General features: G+C 51.0%; 1 protein-coding gene across 8 annotated transcripts in view; it reads right to left on the bottom strand.

The window, feature by feature from the left end:
• RYR1 (ryanodine receptor 1) overlaps window positions 1-22052 on the bottom strand; it is a 124656-nt gene that overhangs the window by 85628 nt on the left and 16976 nt on the right. For all 8 annotated transcript variants that reach the window (XM_063311940.1, XM_063311932.1, XM_063311935.1 and 5 more), the window contains exons 5-17: window positions 19956-20030; window positions 17061-17139; window positions 16169-16281; window positions 15974-16067; window positions 15622-15718; window positions 14838-14912; window positions 14088-14244; window positions 5702-5866; window positions 4874-4995; window positions 3948-4134; window positions 2437-2572; window positions 913-1008; window positions 174-292 (exon numbers count right to left, since the gene is read on the bottom strand). In XM_063311940.1, the coding sequence (XP_063168010.1) occupies window positions 174-292; window positions 913-1008; window positions 2437-2572; window positions 3948-4134; window positions 4874-4995; window positions 5702-5866; window positions 14088-14244; window positions 14838-14912; window positions 15622-15718; window positions 15974-16067; window positions 16169-16281; window positions 17061-17139; window positions 19956-20030 (1515 nt within the window). The remainder of the gene's footprint in view (window positions 1-173; window positions 293-912; window positions 1009-2436; window positions 2573-3947; window positions 4135-4873; window positions 4996-5701; window positions 5867-14087; window positions 14245-14837; window positions 14913-15621; window positions 15719-15973; window positions 16068-16168; window positions 16282-17060; window positions 17140-19955; window positions 20031-22052) is intronic.

Here is a 22052-nt window from a genome sequence, read left to right as displayed (position 1 = left end):
TGCCAGTTAGGAGCGGGTTGCTACAGACGCAGAATTTGTATGCATAAGTGTAATGAAATATGGGACTCCTTTGGGGCCACCTGTTCTCCCCACCTGTATCCAGCCCCTTCTAACGGGTCCATTGCTTGCAACAAAATGCAGGTGTGCCAGAAGAAAAGCTCAGCGCAGCATACCTTGTGGTTGCGCCCATGTTTGTCCAGGAGGGAGATGATGGACTTGATGTGGTTTTCCTGGATGATATTCAGCACTTCTGGGCTTTCAATGAGCACACAGTATAAAACCTCCAAGATGCCTGAAGAACGAGATTAATGAGAATGCATGGGTTTTCACACCCTTAACCTGCTTGGTAGCAGGCCCATCAGCTGCATTTTCATATTTAATTAAGATCGATTAGTTCGTATCTTGGCGGGAGTTTGTGGCTTAAAATGGCTAAGGTTCGATGCGTTGCGCACATCCAGAAAATCACCAGCCAGGTGGAATGTGTTGTGGGAAGCCATTTGCCACCAAGAAAACTCCTTTCCTCCTATTTATTTATTTACTGTATTTCAAATTCACCCATTAGTATTCTAAGCAGCCTGTTATTATAAAAAAAAACCTTACCCATTACCAATAATGCTTCATCCTCAAGATATACAGTGAAGCAATAAAAGCAATAAAATGCAATTAATAGATAGCAGGGCAAACGGATATATATCCGGGCGGAAAGACAGAATAACCTGCGGATCCTCCCACTTCAGAGTGGGCACTGAACATCAAAGGCTCTCTGTAGCCTGAGAAGGCGGTCCGCTTTCCAGGAACAGCAGATCCAGCGGCTGCAGGGAGACTACACAGCAGCCCAGCTCCCTGCAGCCCAGCTCCCTGCAGGAAGCCCCCTAAACTTGCAATTCGTATGGAAACCGTCCCTTTGCTTACCAGAGGAAGCCTCCAATCGGTCCAGCTTGCTGACCAGCCAGTCCAGGTTGTTGGAAAACAGGGCACAGTTGGAGCGGTTCCCACGGATCAGCGAGGCTGCGTGGCAGGAAGACAAGATGGTGGTGATGCCCTTGGTTCATCTCCATTACGATGTTATGTCATTAGCCTGGCATTTAGCTCATCCTCCAAGGCACTAGAGCAGTGTTCCTCAACCTTGGCCACATGGCTGGCTGGGGGATTCTGGGAGTTGAAGTCTACCCGTCTTAAAGTGGCCAAGGTTAAGAAACATTGCACTAGAGGCATGTTGACTAGGAGCTTTCAGTGCTGAAGGAGATTGTCTAAAGTGCTGCACTGGGGCTCCTCTGGTCCTGGACCCGCATTCAGCTGGTCAGTATAAAGCAGCTTTCATTTAACTTGGGCCTGTGCTTGCCTTTCCCACTTTCTGCCCCCCTCTATTGAGTGGTTGGTTGATTTCTCTCTCACCTTTATTTTGTACAACTCCAGGTGGCATATATAATGCTCCCGCCTCGTCTTTCCCCCCAACAACAACCCTGTGAGGTGGGTTGGACTGGGAGAGAATGACCCACCCAAAGTCACCCAGCCACTTTCCAGGACTACAGCTCAAGTTCTTCCAGTTTCTAGTCTGGTACCCTTGCCACTACATCCCACTGGCTCTTAAGAATGGAGGACTCCTCTTCATTTGGAATCATCTTTCCTGATTGTGAGCTGGGATACAGGTAGTCCTCGCTTAACGACCATTCGTTCAGCAACGGTTCAGATTTAAGATGGCGCTGAAAAAAAAACAACTTATGACAGGTCCTTGCACTTGACCATTGCAGTGTCCCCACATCACGTGATCACCATTTTCGACCTTCCCAGCTGGCTTCCAGCAAGCAAAATCAACGGGGAACTGTGTGATTCACTTAACAACCACGTGATCCGCTTAATGGCCATGTGATTTGCTTAATGGCCACAGTGATTCGCCTAATGACCACTGCAAAAATGTCATAAAATCGGTTCAAATTCGCTTAACGACCGCATCACTTAGTGAGTGAAATTCCAGTCCCAATTGTGGTTGTTAAGCGGGGACTACCTGTAATCTTCTTTTACTTGGTTCGCACGTCACTCTAGGAGCCTTTTTGGCTGAATAGCAGAAGAGAAACACTTCAAGGAGCTAAATAAGCAATCCAGCGCCTCTGTAGGGGACAGGTTGGCTTTCTCCCTCGGGTGGCCAAGTCGGGCCCTGTGCCAACTGGAAGCATGAAATTGGTCTGCTCTCTGCATCCACAACAACCTCTTTTTTTCTGGGTTAGGCGCCCAGCAGACACCCCCTGCGGATCTCACAAAGCTAAAGTCAGAGGTGCAGTTTGTCAAAGTAGCAGCTGCACCCCAGCTGATTTGCAGGCCCCTGCTCTCCGCCAAGGCTGTGGGAGAGATTCCAACAAACTCGGGAACTGCATTGAATTTAATCAATGGGCGCCAGTCACCAAAATATAGTGGGACCCTGTTCTCAACTCAACCAACCTAACAATTCATAGAGCAAATTCACAATCTCCTTCCAAGACTCGGCTGCGTCCTCCCCGGCAAACTCAGCGAAGTGTGCTGCGGTGCTGTACACGTTGAGACGGTCGATGCAGTTCAGGACAAGGGTGATCATCCCCTGTGAAGCAGCAGAGACCTGCTTAAGGCCAAACACCCCTTCACCCGCCTATCTTAACTTCATGTTTGTGCCATGAGTACGGATGGTGAGCAGGAGGGGGCCCCTATCCAGGGGGGAAAACGCATGCGTAGTTTAGAGGCTTTGAGCTGTCATTTAAAGAAACCCAGAACAGACCCACCCTGAGTTTTGGGGTTTATCTGTCTGGGTTTCCCACGCTCCTTCAGTTTGGTAGGATTTTCTGTCTACAATAGCAGTAAATAAAACACTAGAGACTTTCTCCTCGTCTCGGTGTGGTCCTTGCTTAGTGAGGACAGTTTGAAAGGCAGCCGACTATGTGACTTTCTAGGGCAGGAGACCTCAACCATAACAAGGGTACTGTATGCATTCAAACAATAAAAACCACATCCTGGCTGTGTTTGTGCATAATGCTAGCCAGAAGTCTTTAAACCATGCTTAAGGCGCTTTTTCCCCCTTCCTGTTCAATAAAAACTGGCCAAAATATTGTGTCATCTTGCAGAGCATTGGCCTAGGGTGGAAATTAAAAAGGGAAACGGTGTGCATCTCCTGGGGTGTTCATGCATCACACTAAGCCAAAATCCCAGTTTATGTGCAGATCTTGTATTCAGAAATGGCTTTATTATTCCACAGAGTCCACTGTGGGACTTTCTCCAAGCCTGCTGGTTTGTTGCGTTGCAGCCATGGGGCACACTGGCCAACGTTTGAGGAATTGGGGGCTGCCTCTCAATTTTCCAGAGGCCCCTATAGGGAAGGGTTGAGATCACTAAATAGGGGGGAGCCAAACTTTGCAAGCCATTCTATTATGTGGGGGAGGTGGCCGGGAAATTAAAGGCTGAGAATGGGAGACCCTGTCAGCCTAGCATGGTAGTCCAGACAGGAAGCACGGCCAGATGGGCTAATTCTGCTTTATTGTAAGGTTACATTAACAGAATCCTGCAAGTCTGAAAGGACATCTCTCCTCTCCCCACTCTCCTTTACAGCCCAAGAAACAAGGGTTCCTTCTGAGACGCTTGCCAGGCCCCCATTCCTTCTGCATCCATGGCCTAGCCTATGGCTCTTCCTCCTGTCTCCCATGGTCATTCCCACATACCATTACAGACCCCTAAGGCAGCCGGAAATTATGCCAATTTTTGGCATAAATGGCCAGTATGGCAGAATAATCTTGAACTGCTGGGGTGTTTTATGGGTGAGGATGTTTGCATCCCAGAGGTCTCCCGAACCCTTAGTTTCGAAAAGGAGAAGAAACAAATTGTGCCACCAAAAACCAGCCATCCTGCTACTGAATTCTAGTGGCGGGGCCCTGGGACGCTGGCAGGGAAGCCATGGGCAGCCTTTACAGTCACCCTGCGTTGCTCACCTCCTCCTGGAAGAGGTTTTGCCTGTTCTTTAGGGAACGGAGCTTGGTCTGCTTCTCCTCATGCCGGAGCTCTTCCTCAGGATGCTGGAAGTAGCTGATCAGATCCTGCAGGCTGAGTATCATCCCTTCAATGGGAAGAGTCACGGGGCTGCTGGGCTTGACCTTTCCGATCAGGGTATCCAGGCCTCTGGAGGGCAGAGGAAGCAGAGGTGGAGGCTGGGCTGACGGCCCCACCATTTTCTTCTCCCGACCCCAGCAGACCAGTCGGTCTCGGGCTCAGAAAGGGGCCCCCTTCCTATCAGGCCCAGCCCTGCTGGGCAAGACTCAAGGACTACTCAGGCTTCAGTCAGGTGACTTCAACGCTAGCACCGGCGTAAATACCGACTCTTGGGAACCGCAGAGGAGTTTCATTAAACGGGCTCATTAAGGCGGAGACTCTCGGAAAGATGTGAATCACTCCTTCCTGGGTTTCTGGCCACCTGAGCCGAGTTGCTGTCTTTAAGATTAGCTGCTAATGGGGTCTTCCTTTGTCTTCTGGTTCTTTACGTCTACTCTCCATCCATTCCTTTCCCAGCTCCCCACGGTCCCTCAAAACCTGCTCCCTGACTCCCTAAAGCAAGGACATCAGGAACTAAGCGTGGGGAACTCTTTTTCCGCCTTTCGTTTGGGCCTCAGGCTCCACTCCCCATCCCTCTGCTTCCCAGACCTCCTCTTCCTGCCCACCCGTCGTCTGGCGCATCCTTCCAACAAGCACACCGTTTGTCATGGGAACAACCAGAGACGCTTCCTCAGTAGAGCTGCCGGAATGCCTGGGAACATTCTGTGACAACCCAACGGCTGGAGAAAGCAGACATCAGAGGCTAACAACCGCTCCACAGAGGCTGGTTTCTTGTGCTCCCACGGAAAAGAACTTGCGCAATGCTTACTTGATGAACTGGTTGTAAAGCCCGGAAGTGCTGTAGATCATGCGGGCGGCTTGCGACTGCTCGCGCTGGCAGCGGGTGAGCGAGAGGGCATCGTCCATATGCCCTTCTTGATGCAAGATGGCCTGTGCGACATGCAGATATGCGTCAAGAAAGGCTCAGCGTCTAAGAAGACGTTTCTCAAGCTTGGCCACTTGAAGATGGGTGGACTTCAACTCCCAGAATTCCCCAGCCAGCCAGCTGGCTGGGGAATTCTGGGAGTTGAAGTCCACCCATCTTCAAGTGGCCAAGGTTGAGAAACACTGGTCTAAGATGGCTGGGAGTCTCAAATTGGTGATCCAGGATCCCAGCACTGTGGTCAATGAGCATCTTGCCATCACGTCTGGGGCCCCGAACATGTGAATGGTCCCGTTTCTTGGTTATATTAACATCTATGCATTGCTTACTTGGTAGCCATATATTTATTTTGTAATTTAATTGTTTTAATTGAAATTGCTTTAACCATTTTATAGCTTTTATTGTTGTAAGCCGCTCTGAGTCACTGGCTGAGAAGGGTGGCTATAGAAATCGAATAAACAAACAAACAAACAAACAAACTGTTGTCTGTTGAGTCACAATCCACGGCTGCAGGTGGCCAGAAGTGGCACCGCAACTACCAACTACCAAAAGATCAGCTGACATCACGAGCCAATCGGATCGTATTTGGCCCTATAAAAGCTGCTGGCCCGGGCTAGGCTCCTCGTTCTGGGCAAGATAATGCTTAGACAGAGGGTCAGCATTCCCTGCACTGCTCCCTGAGTATAAGAGAAAAACCCACCAGCCAAGACTCACCCTCCTCTTGAGCAATCCCAGACGCAGCGCCTTGGCGTCGGCAGCTGCATAGGTAACCCAGAGGCCACTGTCCACGTGTTGCACAAAGCACATGGACTCTCCGTATTTGATCTCAGGGGCCCCCATGCCTTCCACGTCTCGCTTTGGAGCCACGTCCAGCTTTTCCTGAAAGAGTAAGGGAAGGAGAAGGTCCAGTGAAATCCACCAAACGGTTCAGATTCAAATACCCAGACTTTACAGCAGCAAAAGAAAAATAGTTTAGTCCCATAATTCATTATCAGGAAAAAAAAAAGCAAAACAGTAAAACAGTAAAACAGCATGTTCAATTAAATGTTTTGCGCAGTTGTGTCATGAGCACCATTGCACTGATTGCGTCAGCACGACGACACTCACAACAATACAGGGAAATGGGGCAAAGGACATATAACTGACTAACAAAAGAAAGGCATCAGACTCCGGCAACAAGATAACGACTTCAGACGAAGAAACCGATCAAGCGATACCTTGTAACAAAGGTGGACTCTGACGACACTCGAACCAAGGCACGCCTGGAAGTGTCAGAACAATCGCAGAAGATCATCGCCTGGCACAAAGCCATCACCGGCCGGAGGAGGAAGATTAAGCAGAGGCCCGGGGCACCAGCAGAAGCCCCGTGACCCCTCACCCACCGAGACATCCGGGGTTCGGGGATTGCCTAACCCAATGAAGGAGGAGCGCTGACCGGCGCGGGCTATTTAAAGCCCGTACCGGCGCGCTCCCTCCACTCTCAGCTTTTCCCTAGGCGTGCACTATACGCAAATAAACCAGAACCTGATTTCCCCTGGATCGGTGTCTGCATTTTATTTAGTAGCAGGCAGAGCCTGACAGAAAGCTGAGAGTCTTGAAACTCAACCTCGCCAAGCCCCACTGGATGGAAACGCACCGCGGGAGGAACCAGACAGTGAGAGGCAAGACAGAGAAACCCGATGGAGCCGGCGACCCACACCCCAGACGGACAAGGCAGCCGACAAGCGGCAGAGGCGACCCGACGACGGCCGGGGCCAACGTACCCCCCAGAAGCCATGGACACCCGCCCTGCCCACCCGGCCCTTCAGTCCCAGACCCCGCAAGGGGCGGAGGCGAACCCGCAACGGCTGGAGACAACGGCCCCCATAGAAGCCTTGGGGATCCTCCCAGCCCACACCACACCCCAGTTCCGGGCATGGAGCTCCAGCCCAGTCGCCGGAAGTGCAGCGGAGGATGTGGGCGCGGGCCAACCACTCCGTTACTGGGGCGACGGGGTAGACCACCAGATGGACCCACCCTACCCTGATTGGAGGCTCGCCTACCCTGAAACACCGACTGGCCCGTCCCCGACAGCAGAGCAGGCAGCGAACAGAGACACGCAAGCCAAGCTCACAGCGATGGAAGCCCAGCTACGGGACCTGAGAACCATGCTACAGTCCCTAGTAACCAACGAACATTATAAGACGACGCCAACGCAGGTACCCACCCCAAACCAGACCCCGAGTGGAAGAGGTCAAGCTCGGAGGCCAGTCGCGGTGACGGGTGCACCCACGCCGGGGGGGGGGCCACACGGCAAAACTCATGGGGGGGCGACCCACAGCATGTCAGGTTCCCAAGAGACTTTTCAGTGACCTTCAACGGGAACCCCACGAAGTTATCTTTCTTCGTCACCAACGCCAGAGAATACATGGCCCGCTATGGACAATACTTTGACTCAGAGGGGGAGAAAATCTCGGCGGTAGCTATCAAACTACAAGACAGGGAAGCGGATTGGTATGTACAGATGTACGAGTCCAACTCCCCCGCCCTAGCAAACTTCCATAACTTCATCGCCATGTTGAGGTACCATTTCGAAGACCTGCTGGTGAAAGAGAGGGCCAAGTGCACACTGCAAGCACTGAAACAGGGCAAAAGAACAGTAGCCGATTATGCCCTGGACTTTAAAGCCCTCGCAGGCAAAATCAACGAGTGGTCCAAGGCTACCCTAATTGATATCTTCAAACGGGGCCTCAACCGAGAAGTGCTCCAATGGGTGCTATATCGGGACGACCCAGCTTCGCTGCAGGGATGGATCTCCCTAGCGGGCAAAGCGGAACATGCACATCGCATGTTCCTAATGACAATGGCAGAAGACAAAACACCACCCAACCCAAGAGCACAACCTACACAACCTGGCACAACTTGGCAAACGGGCCACCAGCGGAGATTCGGGTGCGGACCGTGTGCTAAATGTGGTAAGTTTGGGCACAGAGTGGCAGAGTGCGCCGCAAACAGAGCGCCAGACCGCACACCCAAACCCACAACGAAACCTCTGCACAAGCCCGAATACCCCCCCCAACCCGGCGCCTGACAGGAGCAGCAGCCGCCCCAGATGAGGACGCAGATGCCTACCTCACGGGGGACGACAGCGGCGCCCCGGAGCAGCCGGCAGGAAACGCTCCCCGCCTGCTCTAAGCCGCGCCGTGGGGCAGGTGGTACAAAAGGGGCGCAAGAGCCACAGCAAGAGCGATGACAACTACATACTAACAGGGACTGTCCGGCTCGCCTACGGCCCCAGAGCCACCACGGCCGAAGTGCTAGTGGACTCCGGGTGCTCCAGGAACCTGATCCATCCCGACCTCATGGCAAAACTCACCCTGCCGTGCCTACCTCTCCCCGAACCGCTGGCGTTCCACCAACTGGACGGCTCAACAGCGGAGGGGAGACCAGCCACCCAGCGGACCAAAACAGTCTCCCTTAAAATGGGCACCCACAATGAACAGATCTCCTTTGTGGTGACCCAAATAGGGAAACCCATCATAGTGCTGGGCATACCGTGGCTAGCAAAAAACAACCCACGCATAGACTGGAGGAGACGGACCATCCAATTCAGCGATGGCACATACCAAGCTCCAACACCAAAGAGGATACCCACCCCGACAGTGGGGAGGGCGGAGGCGGTCGCCCAAAACACCGACCCAACCCCAGAAGAACTGCCAGAGCAGTATACTGATTTCGCAGACATCTTCGGAGAGGAGGAGGCGGACCAACTACCCCCCCACCGCAAGACGGACTGCACAATTGAACTACTCCCTGACGTCCCCTTGCCCAAACCAAAGATATACCCCATGACCCAGAAGGAGCTGGCAACCCTCCGAGAGTTCCTCGACAAAAACCTGGCCAGAGGTTTCATAGAGCCGGCGAACTCGCCCGTTGGAGCACCCGTCCTTTTCCGAGAAAAAAAGGACGGCACCCTACGGCTTTGCACCGACTACCGGGGGCTCAATGCCGCATCCCTCTCCAATAAATACCCACTGCCCCTCGTAAAAGACATGCTCGCCCACCTGTCAACGGGCTGAGTATTCTCCAAACTCGACCTCCGCGAGGCATACTATAGAATCCGAATCAAGGCGGGGGACGAGTGGAAAACAGCCTTCAACTGTCCCCTCGGCGCCTTTCAATACAAGGTACTGCCATCTGGGCTAGCGGGGGCCCCGGGGGTGTTCATGCAACTCATCAACGAGGTGCTACATGAACACCTATTCAAAGGGGTGCTAGTGTACATCGACGATGTCCTCATCTACACAAAGACACAGGAAGAACATGAACAACTGATCAGACAAGTCTTAGACAAACTAAAGGGGGCCAAACTCTACGCCAAATTGTCCAAGTGTGAGTTCCATAAAGCACGCTTGGACTACCTAGGCTACCGAATCTCCGGAAAAGGCATGGAAATGGACCCCGCAAAAGTCGAGGCAGTTTTGAACTGGGAACGCCCATGCAACAGGCGCCAGCTGCAAAGCTTCCTCGGCTTCGCGAACTTCTACAGGTCCTTTGCCAGGGGGTTCGCGGAGATAGCCCTCCCCCTAACAGACCTACTCAAAACGAAAGGGGTCGGCAAAACCCGGCGAGTCAAGAACCCGGGGGCAGTACTAAATTGGACTCCCACTTGTCAGGCAGCGTTTGACAGGCTGAAAGCGCTGTTCACAACGAAGCCAATCCTCGCACACCCGGACCCAGAACGGCCGTTCGTGGTCCAAGCCGACGCTTCCGACTTCTCCCTGGGGGCCATACTGCTTCAAAAGGACCCCGCAGGAATCCTAAAGCCATGCGCCTACCTGTCGAAAAAATTCTCAGAGACAGAAAGGCACTGGCACGTATGGGAGAAGGAGGCGTTCGCAGTGAAAACAGCACTAGAAACGTGGAGACACCTACTGGAGGGGGCCACCCACCCGTTTGAGGTCTGGACAGACCACTGGAACCTAGAGGCCCTCCGAACGCCCAGACGCCTCAGCCCTAAACAGGTGAGATGGGCTCAGTTCTTCAGCTGGTTTAAATTCCAATTGAAGTTCATACCGGGCAAGAAGAACTTCCTGGCTGACGCCCTCTCCAGACTGCCCCAAGACGAAGAGCCCATCCCAGACATGGTAGGGACGGTATTATCCGCCTCCCAGCTGGGAATGGCAGCAACCACCCGGAGCAGCGCACAGAGACAGCCCACCCCCACGACACAACCGACTGCAAACCAACCAGCCAACAAACGGCGCTGACCGCAGCTGCCAGGGGGGATACACGCAGACCTCACCGCCGCTCTCAAATCCGACCTCTGGCTCCGAGCCAACCCCGACAAGGTGACAATGGAGCATGACTTGGCATGGGGGGAAGGCAGACTATACGTCCCGGATGCACAGCGCCTGGAGATCCTCAAACGAGCACACGACAGCAAGCAAGCAGGACACTTCGGATTTCTAAAGACTCTACACCTGACACGAAGACAGTTCTGGTGGCCCTCACTGAGGCGGAACGTCAAGGCATACGTGGCATCCTGCCCGGTGTGCGCGATGGCCAAACGGCCACCGGGAAAACCCCAGGGACTGCTACAAGCTGTGGCGGAGCCCTCCCGGCCATGGGAGGAGATCTCCATGGATTTTATAGTAGATCTACCACCCAGCCAAAAGAAAACAACCATTTGGGGGGTGAAAGACTACTTTTTGAAACAGGCGCACTTCATCCCCTGTGCAGCGATCCCGTCTGCCCAGCAGCTGGCCAAACTCTTCCTCGTACACGTGTACAGGCTACACGGATGTCCCGTATGCGTGGTGACTGACAGGGGGACACAATTCACTTCAAAGTTTTGGCGGGCCTTTTTAAAACCCATTGGGACCCAACAAGCCCTATCCACAGCCTGGCATCCCCAGACGGACGGAGCCATGGAGGTCCTCAATGCCACACTAGAACAATTCCTCTGCTCGTATATAAATTACCACCAGGACGACTGGGTCGACCTCCTCCCGTTCGCGGAAGTCGCCTACAATAACGCCATTCACACGAGCACAGGGAAAACCCCATTCGAGGTGGTATCAGGTCGCGAGTTCGTCCCAATCCCGGAGCTACCGCAACCTCCGGGCCCCCCACTGAGCGCAGGTGACTGGGGGCAGAAGATAGCAGAATCGTGGCCAGTAATCACAGCAGCGCTGAAAGACGCACAGTCAGCCTACAAAGAACAGGCAGACAAGCACCGGCGCCAGCAACCGACATTCCAGGTAGGAGATATGGTCTATCTCTCTACTAAATTCATAAAATCACCCCAACCCTCGAAGAAATTGGGCCCCAAGTACATTGGGCCGTTCCGGGTAACACAAATAGTTAACCCAGTCACAATACGCCTAGACCTGCCGCACAACTTAAAGAGACTTCACCCGGTATTCCATTGTAGCCTCCTAAAACCGGCAAGCCCCTCCCGATGGCATCCGAGCATGCCCCCCACCCCCGGTGATGATAGACGGCCAACAACACTTCGAGGTAAAAGAAGTACTCGATTTGCACCGGAGGCGGGGCACCCTACACTACTTGGTGAAGTGGAAGCACTTCCCCCACCCAGAATGGGTTGCTGCCCGACACGTCCAGGCACCGGACCTGATTCGCGCATTCCACACGGCTTACCCCAATAAACCCACGGGTTAACCATGCGGAAGGGGGGCAGCATGTCATGAGCACCGTTGCACTGATTGCGTCAGCACAACAACACTCACAATAATACAGGGAAATGGGGCAAAGGACATATAACTGACTAACAAAAGAAAGGCATCAGACTCCGGCAACAAGATAACGACTTCAGACGAAGAAACCGATCAAGCGATACCTTGTAACAAAGGTGGACTCTGACGACGCCCGAACCAAGGCATGCCTGGAAGTGTCAGAACAATCGCAGAAGATCATCGCCTGGCACAAAGCCATCACCGGCCGGAGGAGGAAGATTAAGCAGAGGCCCGGGGCACCAGCAGAAGCCCCGTGACCCCTCACCCACCAGCAACGAGACATCCGGGGTTCGGGGATTGCCTAACCCAATGAAGGAGGAGCGCTGACCGGCGTGGGCTATTTATATCCCATACCGGCGCACTCCCTCCACTCTCAGCTTTTCCCTAGGCATGCACTATACGCAAATAAACCAGAACCTGATTTCCCCTGGATCGGTGTCTGCGTTTTATTTAGTAGCAGGCAGAGCCTGACAAGTTGTATAACTGGATAAAAATATTCGGCCGCCTGGGGTATGAGCGTAGAATCAGCATCCCTTAAAAAGAAATAAACATAATGTAAGCATCCAACATGTCTAATCCCAATAACGGTCCGACTCATGCACAGGTAAATTATGCAGATTTCAGATTTACTGAGAATGTGTACAGATCAAGAGAAAAAGCTGAGATTGAACATTCCCGCCTAAGCTACCTAGTTAAGAGCAAGCAGTCACCCCACGCCCCCGCTCTGTCTGTTCTTCCAATGGCCATGCATGCCGAGTCCAGATGCCTTCGGTTGGTATGACCTTGACTTCCTCCAATTAATCCAAACAGCATACTTTCGCACTCCGTGATGCCTCCCCTCCCTACTGGCTCTTGACTCGCGTTGGCTCATCATGGCAGATGAACATGGTCAAATGATTCATCAATCCTTTGATCACGGACTCTGATACATAAATTCTATCAGCATGACCGTCAAATTTAGAGATGACTGGGGAGATCAAAGCACAACTTGGGGCATCATAAAAAGGACACTGTATGAGGACTTGGGCAAGAGTTTCTACCTCCCTGGATCCACAAGGGCAAAGTCTCTGTGAAGGAGGACTCCCATGAAATCTTCCCACCAGCAGTGCTGAAGGGAGGGCATCAAAGCGGGCTCTGGAAAAGGCCCATCTCTATTTACTTAAGGTTAAATTGTACAGATGCCCCACAGTATTGGTTCCAAAATGTGGAGACACTTAAAACACAAACGTAAGCCCCTGCCCCACTCACTATCGGCACTTCTGAAAGACTGCTGATGACGTTACCTAGCTGGGTAACGGAGCATCGGCAAGCAAACTTCGTGTTGTGCGCCAGTTACGCCCTTTCCTGGATTGAGAGGCCGTCCAGTCACTCATGCCCTGGTCATCTCCCACATAGACTACTGCAATGCGCTCTACATGGGGCTACCCTTGAAGAGTATCTGGAAGCTTCAACTGGTCCAGAATGTGGCCGTGCGAGCAGTTATTGGTGCCCCAAGGTCAGCACATGTGACACCACTGCTGCATGAGCTGCACTGGGTACCAGTCTGCTTCTGGGTCCAATTCAAGGAGTTGGTTATCACCTTTAAAGCCCTACATGGCATGGGGCCAGGCTACCTGAGGGACCGCCTCATCCCCCTAACATCGACCTGCCCCACCCGGTCACGCAGAGGGCATGCTACAAACCCTGCCGGTAAAGGAATTCCACCTGGCGGGGTCCAGGAGGCGGGCCTTCTCTGCAGTGGCACCCGCCCTCTGGAATATTCTGCCCCTAGAGGTGAGACAAGCCCATTCGCTCCCGGACTTCCGGAAGAACCTAAAAACCTGGCTCTGCCACCTCCCTTGGGGTGGGAGGGGCACCAGTTCATCTTGGGGGTGGCTAGTATCATATATCTCTCCCCAACAAACAAGATCTGCGCTGCTTGGATTCTGTATTTTATATCTATTTTATTTTTTACTGATCTATTTATATTGTAATTTATATGTTTTAATTGTGATCCTATTATAAACTGCCCAGAGTCCCCTTTTCGGGAGAGATGGGCGGTGATAGAAATTTGAAAAACCAACCAACCACCAAGCTCAGAGAGCGCCAAGGACTCCATTTCTGAAGGACTCACAGTCGCCCCTCTCAACCCAGGCAAGTTCCAGAGGTGTGCCCTCGACGTTCCAGAATTCTCAGCAGGGGCTGTGCTGCTTGAGGAATTCTGGGAGTTGAAGCCCACACATCTGGAAGTCACCCAGGCCTAAAGTGTGGTCTCTAGGACACTTTCAATCTTTCCAAGAAAACTGCAGTCCAGAAATCTCTTCTTCACGCTCTGGAAGCCACTTCCGGGCAGGATCCGCCACTGACGGGAGGACTCCCCTCACCTTTGAGATCCGGAAGCAGAAGGACGTTGCTTTGGTGTTGGCCTTCTCGGCATCCAGCACAACCAGGCCCTTCTCCTCAGACAGTCCCAAGTAGCATCCCGTTGTGACGTGACGGACACGAAATGGCTGACCCCATTTCATGTGGCTGCCGCTCCAGCTGTTGGGACAGAAGGAGCCCCAGTATTAAGGGAAGGGCCCGGCTTGATGCCCTGTGCTCAGACAGACCATGCTTGGCTTAGTTTGGGACGAAGAGGTTTTGTATCGCCTTGTTTACGGCGTAGCATGTCATGCTAAACCAGACTAAGATGGTTGATCCCCTACGCCATGGATAAACAAGTCACGATTTAGTGCAACAGGGGCACAGACCAGCATATGCTCTTCCCCCAGAGGCGAGGCAGCCCCCGCTCTCCCGGCCTCCCATAAATTAAATTAAGAACTTTTTAAAACAGCTATACCTTGGACTATATATGTTTATTTAAGAACATTGTTTTTATTGTACTTTAATGATTATTTATTCTGGTTTTATTGTAAACTGCCCAGAGTCGCTCTCTGAGCGAGAGGGGCGGTGACTAAATTTGAATATAAATAAATAAATATTCCCAGCCAGATTCAATTTTCTTTTCTGACCCAGCAAGTGAATGCCAGCTTGGCACGAGAAGCGGCACGGAAGCCAATTCAGTGAAGAACGCTGAAGGAAGGTTCCAAGGCAGGGAGGAAGATGAAGACCCGGGGGCGGAAGATCCAGCCTACCTGATGCGGAGCGGCTCCAGGCGCCAGAGGGATCGGGCCTGGGAACAGACGGCCCCCCCTTCGTAGTTCACCACCCTGCAGAAGAGTTTAAAAAAGGGGACGGGACTTGGCTGACTGGTCCTTGAGTGGCCAGATTCCCACATTATGTGGAGCTGTCAAAGGATCTCCTTGTTCATGGCTTCATGCATCCTCTGAATCCAGCCAAGGTGGTTTGCGAATGTGGCCAACTATGCATTCCACAGGCCATAGTCAAGTAAATCATTGTTTACTCAGCCTTGGACACAACAACCACACTCCTGTTGCCTTGCTACGGCCTCCCATGTTGGCCTTTTCTTCTCTGGGCACCCTCGAGATACGTGGACTTCGACTCCCAGAATTCTCAGCCAGAGGCATATTGGCTGGGGGGATTCTGGGTAGACATCTGAAGGCCCCTGTGTTGGGAAGGCTGCTTTAAAGGGAGCCGTGATTCAACATCAGAGGCTGACTCAACCGATGTTCACGTTGGACAGGAAGGACTGCCCCTGCCCTTGCAAAAACGGAGGTGTGCCATTTTGGGATTGGAGACAGCTCTGTGGACAGAAATCTAGGGTGAGGAAAGGACTGGAAGGGGAAGAGGACCACCACAAAGGCTGGGCCAAACTCAACTTGACTGACAGAAAGAACACCTAAGGAGCTCCCACGGGAGTCACATCTGTGCTTCTCCGTTATTCCTAGCCCCCCGCCCCACCTTTTGCTCCCCTTGAAGGTCTCTGTATTCATCCACGGCTCCACTCAGGATGCCCACCTGCGCTGCTCTTCATTCTGGTCTGTGGTGGAGATGGTGAGGCATTCATCCATGTGGCCGTGGAAGAGCCGCATGACATGGCCACCGGTCACATACCCTTGTGTGCAGAGAGATGAGAGAGCAGAATGAGTAAACGAGCAAGTGATCTCCAGACCCCAGGATGGCCACAGGGTAAGATGGACTTAAGGTCCAAGGTCAACCCAGAGGTCCAGTTCCCATCCAGTGCACAGACCCCCCTCTGCAGCACATGGACCACCTTTGCTCCTTTGCCAAAAAATTCACCATATTATCTGAAATCTTTGCAGGCAGAAGGAACCCTACCCCCACCCCACCCACAAAATAAACCGTGCACCTTCCTCGCAGCCAGAGCTGATGGGGTTCATGTTCCAAAGGGTTTGCATGAAAGAGGCATCAGTCTGAAGTTCTCCACTGGCGGTGGATAAATGCTGGAGAAGACAAAGACCACTCAAACCAATGGTCAGGCCAGTTCTGATCCCCAACCCGAGTATACGCACTGAAGGCAGCACCACCGCCCTTGGACACGCACCAGATACCGTTCAGAAGAGACACTGACGAGGATGAGGTCGTCCCCCACGCGCACCTTCTCCCCTTCCGATCGCTGCTTTGAGGCAGGGTGGATGGTCCACCAACAGGCTTCCCCTGCGGAAGGGAAGGAAGAATCGGGGCAGGGGGGCTGTCAACACGGCAGCAAAGGATTCAGGCACATTTTCTGCACCATCGCTTGCCCGCCATTGGAGCACTCCCTACCCAGGTCACCCTGGCTGGGGATGATGGGTGTTATAGTCCAGCCTATCAGAAGGGAAAGGTGGTAGGTGATGCCTGGTGTGGTTTCGGATGCTTGGGAGAGCAGGGTGTTTTTCTATCTGTCGGTCAGTCACGCTTCGGCATCCCGCACAGCTGCTAACGTCTCGTCCAAAGCAAAGCAGAAGGTAATTAAATCAAGCAAATTATGCAAATTGCAGGCGGAGGGAGGCCTCGGTACGGCATAAAGTTTATATAATGCACTTCTGCTCAGTTGGAGAACTAATGCAGATCACAGAATTTTGCTTCTCCTTTGCACAGTTTCAGTTACCTGGGTTGGTTGTTGATGAGGATGATAAAATAATGATGACGACAACAACAACAACAACAACAATGCATAAATGAAAACATAATCCAAGATGCATTTGTTTTAGGACACTTAAGTTCTCCTTGTGGGGCACGGAACAGTTTTAACAGCCCCAAACAGAATACGACAGGAAAATTCTTCCTCCCCATCCCTTCAAACCACCTCATAGAATCACAGAACTGTGGAGTTGGGAGGGATCACAAGGGTCGTCCAGTCCAGCCCCCTGCATCATGCAGGAAAACCAATTAAACCATCCTTGAGAGTTTAGCCCCCCATTTGTTCCCCTGGAGGGCTCAGCCACGTAACATACCTGAAGCATCCTCTTGAAGGCCCACGTCAAAGGCAAGTTTATCCGTCAAGGAGCGAGATGTGGTCAAGCAGCTTAAATACTAAAAATTGGGAAGGAGAAAGGTTTATTTTTTATTAAATTTATCCCCACCCATCTCCTCCCATCTGGGAACTCTGGGCTGTTCAAGCATAAGCTGAGATTCCTGATCTCAGATGAGGAAGCCAGTACAAAAGATAGTCCAGACCAGTGTTTCTCAAGCTTGGCCACTTGAAGATGGGTGGACTTCACCTCCCAGAATTCCCCAGCAAGCAAGCTGGCTGGGGAATTCTGGGAGGTGAAGTCCACCCATCTTCAAGTGGCCAAGCTTGAGAAACACTGGTCCAGACAATGCAATGACTGGCCACAAGGGTGGGGAGTCTGTTGAGGCAACCTGGGCATGGCGTTTCAGACACAGTAATCTATCCTGAGTCTGTTCTGCACAAGCATCCTGTAACGCGCAGGCAGCCTTTAGGGGCTCAGCAATCCTGTTCTGATGACACGCTTAATTAGGTAAATGAAGCAGGGGTTTTCGGGGGCCATAGGAACAGGAAAAAAGAGTTAATGGATCCCTAATCAACTAAGTCCAGGGTGATTAGATTTAACCCAGCCATTGCTTGACTACGTTGACTGTTGTGTAAAAGTGCATTGGTGTGGCACGTGCACACCTAACGATGGTTTCATTTCCACCAGCAGCGCAATCCATGTGCTGAACCTTACTTTTGCAGATCCCAGAGCACCCCCTAGATTCTGCACAATTGTTGATTTTGGGGGCCAAAATAAAGGGCAAAATGAGGCACTGATTTCATTCCTTAATCCTCTAACTACCTCAAAAGGGGAAAAAACGCCTAGAGTTCTTTGGCACCCCCAAAATGAAATAACTCAAAGACCGTGCCTTGTCGGGGAGGAGGGGGGTTAGTCTGTCATGCAGACAGGGAACTGAGCCAATTAACTCAGTTAAATGAGACAATTAACCCAGTAAATTGAGAGGCAATTAACCTAAGAGGGATAGATTTAAATCTCAGCAGCCCCAAGTTAGTTAAGTGGAGTTAAACAAACTCCCCTTCTCCCAGGGGTGGCTGCGGAGGCAGAGGCAAAAAAGTTAAGTTGGCGCCACAACCATGCAACCAAATCCTTGCCCCTTTTTGACACGCATCACGCAGCACATATACAAAGGGGGAGAGCTTTGATCTTGGGGTTGCAGCTGCCATCTTGACTTTTCTGACCACCTCCCATGGACACCCCTGCTTCCCCCCCAACCCTAACCCTAACCCCTTAGCTGTGGCATCTAGATTGGCTGGGGAATTCTGGGAGTTGAAATCCACACATCTTAAGGTTGCCAAGGTTGAGAAACACTGGCCTAGATGGCTGACCACGAGGGGTGTGTGTGTGTGTGTGTGTGTGTGTGGCATGATGAGTACCTGACAAGAGGAGAGCAAATATATACACACAGTCCACACAATTATATACAAAACTTCTGCAGAGATACAGCAGTGGCCTCATCACCGGATGTCCAGTTCAGTATTAATTACATTTTTCCCCACCTGAGGCAAAGGCTGTGTCCTAGAGAGCCCCACAATAATGGAACCCTCTAGGCACTCCCTCTCTGTGGCCGTTCTGGTTTTCATCACCCCACGGCTATGTAGAATGATAAAAAAAGGGCGGAAATAGCTAAGGGTGGATAAGCCCCCCCCGTCCCATCCACACTGGTGATACTGACTCCAGCTCTGCCCTCTTTGCATCTGCTGGGAGGGATGCAAACTACTGGAGGACTGAACAGGATGTCCATGGCCACGCATTGCTGCTGGGCAGGTTAAGAGAAATAACCAGGGATGTCTTGATCACCTATGATGTATAAACATGACTTAAGTGTGGTGCAAACCTAGCCTCCGACCAAGAAGGGGATTCCCACCCCTGTTTTTCACTTAATCAGCAGCAGCTGTGTATTCCTGGTCTGTGAACTTTGGTACTCAGCGTTCCACTTCTGCTCCCCTTCACAGGATCACCTGGCCGAGTCCTTCGCTTATTCCCCATTGCCATGCCTCAACACCAAGCACAAAAGGCCGATGGGAATTCTACCCTCTGTAATCCCAATTTATCTGGAGGAGTCCAATTTGGACCACGACTGCACTAAGATCTGGCCCTTCCAACATAATCTTTGCTGTCTTCTTGAACCACTGCCTTTGAAAACCCAAAAGATAATTTGAAAACAATCATATCAGATGCTGAGGACAAGCCACAGGTTGGAAGCAGAAGCCTCTGAGTAGATAGTTTTGGCCTGATCCAGTGACTTAACGCTAAGGTGCTTATTGCAATGTCCACCAGCAATCATTTCATTCTGTGCTACCAGGTATCAAATCAAACTGGTAGCAAGGGGACAATTCAAGCAAGTGTTCCAGCCAGTGTGAACACATGCTGGGCTAAAAGGGCGACCAATCCAGGGCTTCTTCTGGTGGTGAAGAAACCTATCCCATATCCATGGATCTCCTAGGAATGTTGACACAGAAGGAAAGAACAGCCAGCGCCACCCCACCTCAGATGACCTCAGCGTCTTTACTTAAACTTGGCCTCCAGAACACCTCACAGCCTTCTGAAACCTTGACGTTTACTTGGCGAAGAGATACGCCCCATCTCCTAAGCCTTCCTTTTGGATTCCTTGCAATTTCTACCCTCTTGGTAGAGAACAGATGACTCAGAGTTGAAAATAAACCTGCTTGGCTTTGACACAAAATGACTCTGGGTGCAGTGGGTGCAGTGTGACACCACCACTCAGTTGGGCTGCATAGAGTCACCTTGCATCGTCCCATTCGCTCAAGCTCCCCAGCCCTCCCCAGCCCCCATGTCGGAATCCACAGCTTCCTTGAATTCCACTCCTCTTACCATGCCACTGTGGCAATGCCGGAGAAGAATAGCGTGCCCATACAGCAGGGTCCGGTGTCCACCACCTTGAGAGGACTGGGAATGACAAGGCAGAAGAGAAATCCAAATCACTCAGTGCATTTGACAGCCCCGCCTGTGGAACGCTCAACCTGGAGCCCACTCAGATCCATGCACCACCCTGCAACCAATGTTGCCAGCTTTTCCTTCTGTATTATTCACAAGGTCCCAGACCTTGTGGTTGACAAAACAGAAGCCAAGAAATTAAGAGGTAGGATTGAAACCTACTAACAATAAGGTGAAAAGGTAACAACCCCTTAGTCAAGCTTGACTCTTGGTTACTGCATGGACATGTCCATGTAGTTTGCTTGGCAACAATATAGTTTTCCATTGCCTTCTTCCGAGATTTTTAATTTTATTTTCTGGACTAGCCTGTGGCCCTGAATATTTCCTGCTGACCTCCCATCCAAGTGACTAACCACAACTGATGCTGCTTAGCTTTTTAAGATCAGCCCAGGCTGAATAGATGGTGTTACTGCTTCAACTCAACAACATGTTGGGGCATGGTAAAAAAGCACAGTTCAGGCAGACCTGCTCCAGTTCTCAGGTATAAAGGAGTCTGGAAAGCAGATGTTAAAACTGTGGGATGACTTCAAGAATCAGTAGACCCCAATCACTTTACCAGACATTGTATTGTACAACTTCACCATGGTGTGTGGTCAAGTTCTCCTCAGTGCTGAGCTAAACAATGCAACACTTTGTTTCCCAAGGGGCACACATGGAAACACAGAATGTGACAGTTACAATAGGTGACCATCACAGTAAGTTATGTGCTCATCTCCACATTACATGTCCCCACGTAACACAATACGTCTTCTATCTACTGAAGAGATGGAGGAACTTCTCTTGAGCAACTAAGCATTCAGTGCCAGGTGGACTTGCGTATTGCTTTTCAAACGGAACAGCAAAAACTGAACTTTCGCCCAAGTGGGGGGCAAAGATGCTTAGCTGGGGAAGGGCTGGAGGCTTCTTTGGCCTCTACACCACTGGGCAGTTATATCGGGCCAGACCACGTGCAAATACTTTCCCCTCACTAATATTTCAGCCAAGGCAAGGAAGATCTTTGTCTGCCCTCATATACAAGCTGATGCAGCAACTGCAATCGAATTCCAAGAAATCTGGTGTTTTAGCAGGAGCTGATTTTGCAGTTATCAGGATAAATATATATATATATATATATATTCAATATATAATGAGGTACTACTGAAGTGTACGTTGTCGGAGTTTGTACGCAAAGTAATGATTATTTCAACTGCTTTACTGTAACGTTTCCAGCCACTCTTGTCGCCGTACATCTCTGCAGTATGGTTGACCTCAGGAACCATTTTATTGCTGAATGTTAATCATTACTATATGATGCATAGTGTTACAGGAAACACAACTGAGCAATTAATATGGTCATATTATTTAACACTTTACTACATCATGAGTCTGACCATTAGCACAGAGGTCATATTACAGTGGTGGATAATGCTCATAAATACTTGTGCCATACTATTGCATTATATCCTGAACAGCCAAAACTGAGTTAAAGCTCAAGTCAGAATTTCCTCTTAAGACTAAAAAAGATTTCCTCTTACAGTGTAGGAATAAAGAATGCTGTCTGTGTTAATTCATAATGAAATATTACTAAATTATTGCTTTGGCTGATTTCCATGATGCTCCAATCTCATCTCCTTTAGCACATGCCTCAAGATGTGGTACGATCATCACCTTGGGAAGAGGTCAACTCCTGCATCTTCTACAGCAAGGTGCATACAGTGGTGACATCCTTGAAGGACAGATCTGTCTCGGCCATGTCTGCACAGGTGTGACCAGATCACTTACTCACCGCTAATGCAGAACATGCCAAAAAAGTTGGAAGGTCCAAAGCATGATCAAGAAGTTCTAATTATTTAGTCAATGTCTTCTTGCAACCGTAAATTCACATCACATGAGCTTGAACAGAACTGCTATGTAGCCATCACAGTGGGAAATTAGGTCCAGATTATTGGGATATAGGTCATAACCCTAAGAGCCTTGAAAGCAGAGCACCAGTAG

The sequence above is a fragment of the Candoia aspera genome, chromosome 10, assembly GCF_035149785.1.
Source record: "Candoia aspera isolate rCanAsp1 chromosome 10, rCanAsp1.hap2, whole genome shotgun sequence".
Classification (NCBI taxonomy): domain Eukaryota; kingdom Metazoa; phylum Chordata; class Lepidosauria; order Squamata; family Boidae; genus Candoia; species Candoia aspera.
Note: the sequence above shows the minus strand (reverse complement) of the source record. Positions and strands in the feature narration are given on the sequence as shown.